This window comes from Hyla sarda, chromosome 1 (assembly GCF_029499605.1).
Source record: "Hyla sarda isolate aHylSar1 chromosome 1, aHylSar1.hap1, whole genome shotgun sequence".
Taxonomy (NCBI): Eukaryota; Metazoa; Chordata; class Amphibia; order Anura; family Hylidae; genus Hyla; species Hyla sarda.
Window position 1 is genome coordinate 586,394,966 of NC_079189.1, and position 8,592 is coordinate 586,403,557.

General features: G+C 42.4%; 1 protein-coding gene and 1 long non-coding RNA gene across 17 annotated transcripts in view; one reads left to right on the forward strand and one right to left on the reverse strand.

Moving 5' to 3' along the window:
• The window catches only part of SLC45A2 (solute carrier family 45 member 2), a 178,537-nt gene that overhangs the window by 45,152 nt on the left and 124,793 nt on the right, over positions 1-8,592 (reverse strand). For 15 of the 16 annotated variants that reach the window (XM_056545440.1, XM_056545408.1, XM_056545500.1 and 12 more), the window contains one exon: positions 3,146-3,363. In XM_056545440.1, coding sequence (XP_056401415.1) covers positions 3,146-3,363 — 218 coding nt within the window. The remainder of the gene's footprint in view (positions 1-3,145; positions 3,364-8,592) is intronic. The other variant, XM_056545534.1, reaches the window with a different exon arrangement.
• The window catches only part of LOC130295178 (uncharacterized), a 112,026-nt gene that overhangs the window by 13,426 nt on the left and 90,008 nt on the right, over positions 1-8,592 (forward strand). The gene's annotated exons all lie outside the window — the stretch shown is intronic.

The following is an 8,592-nucleotide window of genomic DNA, read 5'->3' on the forward strand; positions in this document are numbered from 1 at the left end:
GCGTGACTGATAAGAGTGACTGCACGCTTCTTATAGAGAGTCATCTCATATACAGAAACCAATACTGGCGGGACTGTAATGTAATAAAATGTTACATATCCAGTAAAATTAACATAAAATGTCTGATTGCGGGGGCCCCAGCCGCTGGGGACCACCATGATCTCCGCTTCGTGCTGGATGACTGGCGATAACAGCTGCCACACTCCCTCCATTCATGTTAATGGGAGGAGGCGTGACAGCTGTATAATAGCCGTCTCGCCCCCTCCTATAGACATGAATGGAGGGGGTGGGGCGTGGAGTCACCATCAGGAAAGCTCCAGGTCTCCGTGACCAAAACACCTCAGCACCGGTACAGAGATTGTGGGGTGTCCCAGCAGCCACCCATCACCCCATGATCAGACATGTTATTCCCTATCCTTTGGATAGGGGATAACATGTCTAGGGGCTTACCCCTTTAAAGATTGAAACAATTTTTGTTTTAATCAACTGGTGCCAGAAGGATAAACAGATTTGTAAATGACTTCTGTTTAAAAATCGTAATCCTTCCTGTACTTATTAGCTGCTGTATGCTCCACAGGAAGTTCTTTTCCTTTTGAATTTTTCTGTCTGACCACAGTGCTCTCTGCTGACACCTCTGTCTATGTCAGGAACTGTTCAGAGCAGAAGAGGTTTGCTATGGGGATTTGCTCCTACTCTGGAAAATTCCTGACATGGACAGAGATGTCGGCAGAGAACACTGTGGTCAGACAGCTAAGAAATTCACAAAGAAAAGAACTTCCTCTGGAGCATACAGCAGCTAAGTAGTACTGGAAGGATTAAGATTTTTAAGTAGAAGTAATTTACAAATCTGTTTAACTTTCTGGCACCAGTTGAGATATATACATATATATATATATATATATATATATATATATATATATATATATTCATATATATATATATATTCAACGGATTACTCCTTTAAAAGTCTAATAGTCGTGAGGGCTTTGAGATCGCCTATTACTGCATCCAAGCTCTTCTAGTGAGTTATCCGGGAATAGGAAAACAGAGCTAATTTCTATCAAAAATAGCTCCCCGTCTGTCCCCAGGTTGGGTGTGGTATTACAGCTTGGCTCCATTCACATCAACGGAACTGAGCTGCAGAAGCACACCCAACCTGGAGACAGATGGGGAGCGTTTTTTTTTTTTTTTTTTAACTAAATTAGCTCTTTTTCTATTCCTGAATAACCACTTTAATTCCGAGACCGTAAAACCCTAGCCCTACTAACTTGACCTATAACCATGAGTTGGCTATAAAAGCTCTTGGGCACCTTAGAACTTACTACTATTAGACCCTAACCCTACTGACCACCATTTTCAGCTATTTCTCTCAAATCAAGTCCCAAAAGGTTTTTAGACCTTGAGAACTATTTGACACTATCCCTACTACCCCAACCCCTAACCTTTCTTCCGATCACTATTTTGAGTGATTTTGCACATATTAAAAGGGGTACTCCGGTGAGAAACTTTTTTTTTTTTTTTAAATCAACTGGTGCCAGAAAGTTAAACAGATTTGTAAATTACTTCTATTAAAAAAATCTTAATCTTTCCAGTACTTATTAGCTGCTGAATACTACAGTGGAAATTATTTTCCATTTGAAACACAGAGCTGTCTGCTGACATCATGAGCACAGTGCTCTCTGCTGACATCTCTGTCCATTTTAGGAACTGTCCAGGGTAAAAGGAAATCCCCATAGCAAACATATGCTGTTCTGAACAGTTCATAAAATGGACAGAGATGTCAGCAGAGAGCACTGTGCTCGTGATGTGAACAGACAGTTCCGTGTTTCAAAAAGAAAAGAATTTCCGCTGTAGTATTCAGCAGCTAATAAGTACAGGAAGGATTAAGATTTTTTTTAATAGAAGTCATTTACAAATCTGTTTAACTTTCTGGCACCAGTTGATATAAAAAAAAAAAAAAAAAAAAAAAAAGTTTTTCACCGGAGTACCCCTTTAAATCCTAAAAGATTTGTATTAGCAAAAATCTGTTAGGACAGATTTCATTAGTTCCAAATCTATTTACTCATCTCTAATACAGATGCATGCCACCCCATCAGAAGCCAAAGGGACTTTCTTTTAAACACCATAGGGTAAATAGGGGCCTACAGCCAAATGCGCTGGTAGATTACGTAACATACATTGAATACACAGAATTTATAAGATCCGAAACAAAACCTGACAGCAGACAGGAAACAAAATCTCTAGTCAGTACTTTACTTTTTACTGTATAGAAAAGTGCAGCAGACTGAGGTTTATTCCTATATAGTGAGCCATTATCATCGACAATGATCGACCTTTACTATGCCAGTATATGACTATACCGTAGAATATGGTATACAATGTTCAAAAAAGAGATATTAACAGAGCCTTCTTACATGAGCAGGACTGATTGATATCCACTGCGAACAAAAAGATTTTCAATTTAAAGGATAGGAAATAATCTTAAAGGGGTTCTCCCATGGAAAACTTTTTTTTTTAAATCAACTGGTGCCAGAAAGTTAAACAGATTTGTAAATGACTTCTATAAAAATCTTAATCCTTCCAGTACTTTTTAGGGGCTGTATACTACAGAGGAAATGCTTTACTTTTTAGATTTCTCTGATGTCATGACCACAGTGCTCTCTGCTGATCTCTGCTGTCCATTTTAGGAACTGTCTAGAGCAGCATGTTTGCTATGAGGATTTTTTCCTGCTCTGGACAGTTCTTAAAATGGACAGAAGAGGCCAGCAGAGAGCACTGTGATCATGACATCAGAGAAATCCAAAAAGATAAGTATTTCCTTTGTAGTATACAGCCCCTAAAATGTACTGGAAGGATTAAGATTTTTTAATAGAAGTAATTTACAAATCTGTTTAACTTTCTGCCACCAGTTGATTTGAAAGAAAAAAGTTTTCCACGGGAGTACCCCTTTAAAAACTGGGAAGAAAAAAAAAAAAAAACTAAATTGGAAAATATATAACTTTTCATAATATAGAAAATAGCTGTAAATAGAAAATTCCTTTTCTGTAATTTTTCTAAAGCCGAACAGCAATTATTTTAGGCTTAATCTACACAACCAAGCCACTAACAATGAGACCAATACCATTTATTTTAAGGCGGTAAATACCTTATGGCAACTCACCTCTTCTCTGTGGTATTCAGAGATCAGGTTGAAGGGCACAGTATACAGTGTACTTGACATCACCCCAAAGAGGGAACACAGGGCCAGTGTTGAGTAAACATTGGGGAATAATCCTATAAAGCCCGTTCCTAATCCAAAAAGGAGGTATCCGGTAAAATAAAGACCTTTTAATCCAATGTACGGCAGTAGAGCCTTCTGGAGGTCTGCAAAAAATCAAATCAAATCAAAATTAATTTAGTAGCAAAAAATATCAAAATTCTGACATATTAAGTCTATGAACCCAAAGTGACAGCAACACATTTTTCATCAGTCACTTGGATTTTTAAAATCTATATATTTTTTCTAAGCAATTTTTAAATGTTCCATGTATTGACTAACCTTGTATATACTTTGCTTTACTTAACAGATCTGAATATTTTTTCTATGTTCACGCCTAAGTGGAAAGCCACTTGCTAATTTCCAAAATTTCCAAAAAGCAGTGCATTATGTAAGTGCAGATGACAATTGCATACAGCAAAACCTCCTTAGAATACTTATAGGGGTACTCCGAGCTAATAAAACTTATCCCCTGTCCATAGGAAAGGGTTTTTGATCGCAGGGGGGGTCCAAGCGCTGGAACAGCAGGGATTGGTTGCAGGGCCATGCACGTTCCCGCAGCACAGCTCTGTTCTGGAGAGTGATGGCATAAGTTACATTACTGGGTGTGAGGGCATGTCATCACTGCCAAAGTAACGCCCCCTCCTGGTGGATGGAAAACAAGAGAGCAGCCTTGGCTGATTTAAGTCAGTCAAAAGAAAAATAGCACAGCAGTGATAGATATAGTACTGGGTTAGCCTTGTGTTTTTCATGGTAGCAGGGTCCTCTAATGGTGGTAGCATTTTTTTCTAGGATAATGTTCTGGCCGTACTTCAAAAATAGTCCAGAAATGGTTTGACAAACATGACTAAGAGTTCAAAGTGTTGATCAAATTCACCAAACCTCAATCCCATCAAGCATCTGTGAGATGTGTTGGAAAAACCAATCTGATCTACATAGGCCGCATCTAAAACGTTCAGGACTCAAGGGATCTGCTTCTGATGTCCTGGTGGAGCTATCACAGGACATATCACAGGTTATATTGGAATCTGGGCATCAATGGGTCAGAGCAGAAAAGGGACCTACACAATATTAGGCAGGGGATTTAAAGGGTTACTCTGTCGACCACTGCCTTCACGCCCCCTCCCATAGACATGAATGGAGGGGGTGTGGCATGACTTCACGCCCATGCCTACTCGGAGCCGGCGCTCTGAACATAAATGGTTTTGAACGCCAGGCTGCCGGTCTGGGGAACGCTGGACTCCCGCGATCAGACATATTATCCCCTATCCTTAGTATAGTGGACAAGATCTCTAGGGGCGGTGTACCCCTAAATGTTATGGCTCTTTGAAGTATGCACACACAAATAAGCCATAAAAATCGTGAAGTCACGAGGTGTCCTAAAGAGTCCATCAACCCTTCCCACTCAGTCAGGAGAGATTACTACTTTAGAGGAGACTGAAAGCTTTCCTTCAGTCCCAGTCAAGATCAAAGCTCCTGAACCATGTGGTCTATCGGGAATTCATACAAAATGCATTGCACAGGGATTTAAAAAAAAATAAAAAAATAAAAACCAAGATCAAGATTGAAAGAAGGTCATCAAGTATAAACAACTACAATGTTCCAAGCTTGTGAAGTCAAATAAAATAAATATTCTAATATTAAAAAGAATCCCCCTCTATTATCAAGAACCCAAACAGATCTGCTCTCACAAAACTTGCAATTTTTCAAAAACTTTAGAGAGGTTTTTCCAACTCTCTGATATGGTATTATTTTATAATAGATGGAGGTCCAGCCTTTGGGGCAGCCACCAGTTAATGAAGGAGACACAGCATTGGTATAGCACTACCCATTTAACCCTAATGTCAATAGTGATCATGGAATTGTTTTAGTTATGGGCATATTAGGTCATAGTAATTCCCCACCCAACAGGCACGGGCAGATTCCAAGTGGGTCGCCTACTAGGGTTGGGACCTGGCTGGCCCCTGCTAATAATACTTTCATGGACACTATGCAAGGGAGCCCTAGGCTTCTTCCCAGCCAAACTCTTCAGTACATTTTCCAATGATGCAGGAAGCAGCTATCATGGGTAATGTCTTTGTTTTTCTGCCTAGATCATAAGGAACTAGCCTAGGCAGATAAGACCAAAGGGACTGGATATGCAATGCAGATGACAGTAGGGGAGCAGGGAACTGCAGGCATATATTGGGTTTCCTTTATGGGGCACTGTATGGTGCTGTCATCTTTCAAGGGACACTGGGAGGCAATGTCATTTTAAGGAGACACATACGTGTACATTGTAACAGTGATCAAAAAGTCCCAACAAAACAAAATGAGTACCAGTAAAAACTACAGATCATGGCACAACACCCAGGGCCAGACTGACAACACCCAGGGCCCCCGGACACATGGCACAACAACAGGGGCAGACTGACAACACCCAGGGCCCCGGACAAAAAAAAGCAAGGGCAATCTACAATGCTCCGCCACTGGTCACACTTCTGCCCCTATTCCACCCAAATGTCTCGACCACCCCTACACACAAAATAAACAAAATTTTATATATAAGAAACACTTTAACATAGGTAAAATAGTTTTCCATGACCAATAATACCAGTATACAATGAGGAATTATATACCACCATACAATAACTGGATAATACCGCCATACTGTACTGAATAAAACCACTATAAACAGAACAGTATACTATACAGGATCTGTATACAACATAGGTGATTATATACAGGACCATATGGCGGTAGATATCAGCTGAACACAGGATGGGGGAGATTTATCAAAACCCGTCCAGAGGAAAAGTTGCCCATTTGCCCAAAGCAACCAATCAGATCGCTTCTTTCATTTTGCAGAGGTCTTGTTAGAAATGAAAGAAGCGATAGGGGCACTATCAGAGTATTTTTTGTTAGCGGACTGAAAATAAGGTGTTGCTTACGGAAGTTACAGGTAGGTAATGTCCCCAGGAGGTAGTGGCCCCTAGTAGATCATGCCCCTAGGTAGTTAATGTCCCCCAGGTAGGTAGTTATGCCCCCTGTGGGTAAATCCCCCAGAAAGCTGCCCCTGTATGAAAACCCCTATGCAGGTAGTAGGTAGCCCTCAATTTGTGACAGAAAGTTATACAGATTTGTAAATTACTTCTATATAAAAATCTTAATCCTTCCAGTACTTATCAGCTGCTGTATGCTCCAGAGGAAGTTGTGTAGTTCTTTCCAGTCTGACCACAGTGCTTTCCGCTGACACCGGTAACTATTCGGTTTTCTATGAAAATTTCTACTCTGGACAGTTCCTGACTCGGACAGAGTTGTCAGCAGAGAGCACTTTAACCCTTGATTTGAAAACAAGGGTTAAAAGGTCCAAAGGACAGGGGATAAAATGTCTGATTGTGGGTGGGGGGAGGGGGGGGGTTGTCCGGCTGCTGGGACCCCCCCACGATCTCCAGGTCGGAACTGCAGCGTTCTGAACATGGAAGTTTGGAGCTGTCTGTGTCTCTCTGTCTGTGTCTCTCTGTCTGTGTCTCTCTGTCTGTGTCTCTCTGTCTGTGTCTCTCTGTCTGTGTGTCTCTGTCTGTGTGTCTCTGTCTGTGTGTCTCTGTCTGTGTGACTCTGTCTGTGTGTGTGTGACTCTGTCTGTGTGTGTGTGTGACTCTGTCTGTGTGTGTGTGACTCTGTGTGTGTGTGTGTGTGTGACTCTGTGTGTGTGTGACTCTGTGTGTGTGTGTGACTCTGTGTGTGTGTGTGACTCTGTGTGTGTGTGTGACTCTGTGTGTGTGTGTGACTCTGTGTGTGTGTGTGTGACTGTGTGTGTGTGTGTGTGTGTGACTGTGTGTGTGTGTGTGACTGTGTGTGTGTGACTGTGTGTGTGTGTGTGTGACTGTGTGTGTGAGACTCTGTGTGTGTGACTGTGTGTGTGTGTGTGTGACTGTGTGTGTGTGTGTGTGACTGTGTGTGTGTGTGTGTGACTGTGTGTGTGTGTGTGACTCTGTGTGTGTGTGACTCTGTGTGTGTGTGACTCTGTGTGTGTGTGACTCTGTGTGTGTGTGTGTGTGTGTGTGTGACTGTGTGTGTGTGACTCTGTGTGTGTGTGTGTGTGTGTGTGTGTGTGACTCTGTGTGTGTGTGACTCTGTGTGTGTGTGTGTGTGTGTGACTGTGTGTGTGTGACTCTGTGTGTGTGTGTGTGTGTGACTGTGTGTGTGTGTGTGTGTGACTCTGTGTGTGTGTGACTCTGTGTGTGTGTGACTCTGTGTGTGTGTGACTCTGTGTGTGTGTGACTCTGTGTGTGTGTGACTCTGTGTGTGTGTGACTCTGTGTGTGTGTGACTCTGTGTGTGTGTGACTCTGTGTGTGTGTGACTCTGTGTGTGTGTGACTCTGTGTGTGTGTGACTCTGTGTGTGTGTGACTCTGTGTGTGTGTGACTCTGTGTGTGTGTGACTCTGTGTGTGTGTGACTCTGTGTGTGTGTGACTCTGTGTGTGTGTGACTGTGTGTGTGTGACTGTGTGTGTGTGACTCTGTGTGTGTGACTCTGTGTGTGTGTGTGACTCTGTGTGTGTGTGTGACTATGTGTGTGTGTGTGACTATGTGTGTGTGTGTGTGTGACTGTGTGTGTGACTGTCAAACTAAAAAAGAACTTCACAACTTCCTTTGGAACATACAGCAGCTGATAAGTACTGGAAGGATTAAGATCTTTATATAGAATTAACTTAAAAATCTGGCACCAATTGATTTGAAAACAAGGGTTAAAAGGTCCAAAGGACAGGGGATAAAATGTCTGATTGTGGGTGGGGGGAGGGGGGGGGGGGTTGTCCGGCTGCTGGGACCCCCCCACGATCTCCAGGTCGGAACTGCAGCGTTCTGAACATGGAAGTTTGGAGCTTCCGTGTTAGTGATGTCACGCCACGCCCCCTCCATTCATGTCTATGGGAGGAGGTATGGTGGCTAGTACATAGCTGTCAGGCCTACTCCCATAGACATGAATGGAGGGGGCGTGACAGCTGTGATTGCTCGTCATCCAGCATGGAACAGAGTTCGCTCTATGCACTGGATGACTGGTTTGCCGCATCGGAGATCACAGGGGTCCCAGTGGCTGGACCCCCACGATAAGACATCTTTCCCCTATACTTCAGATAGGGGATAAGATGTCTAGGGAGGGGATAAAGAGTTGTTAAAAAAAAAAAAAAAAAAAAAAGGCTCTCTTGCTGGAGGGCAGCTCCAAAACCATACAAAACTCATTGGTGTAAATGGTCATTGTGTAATACTTAACTTCACCTGTGGTGGAGCTGCAGGGAAACTAAACACTTGCTGCCTGGTTTCCATACAGATTATAGCTGATCACTGATGTTCCCA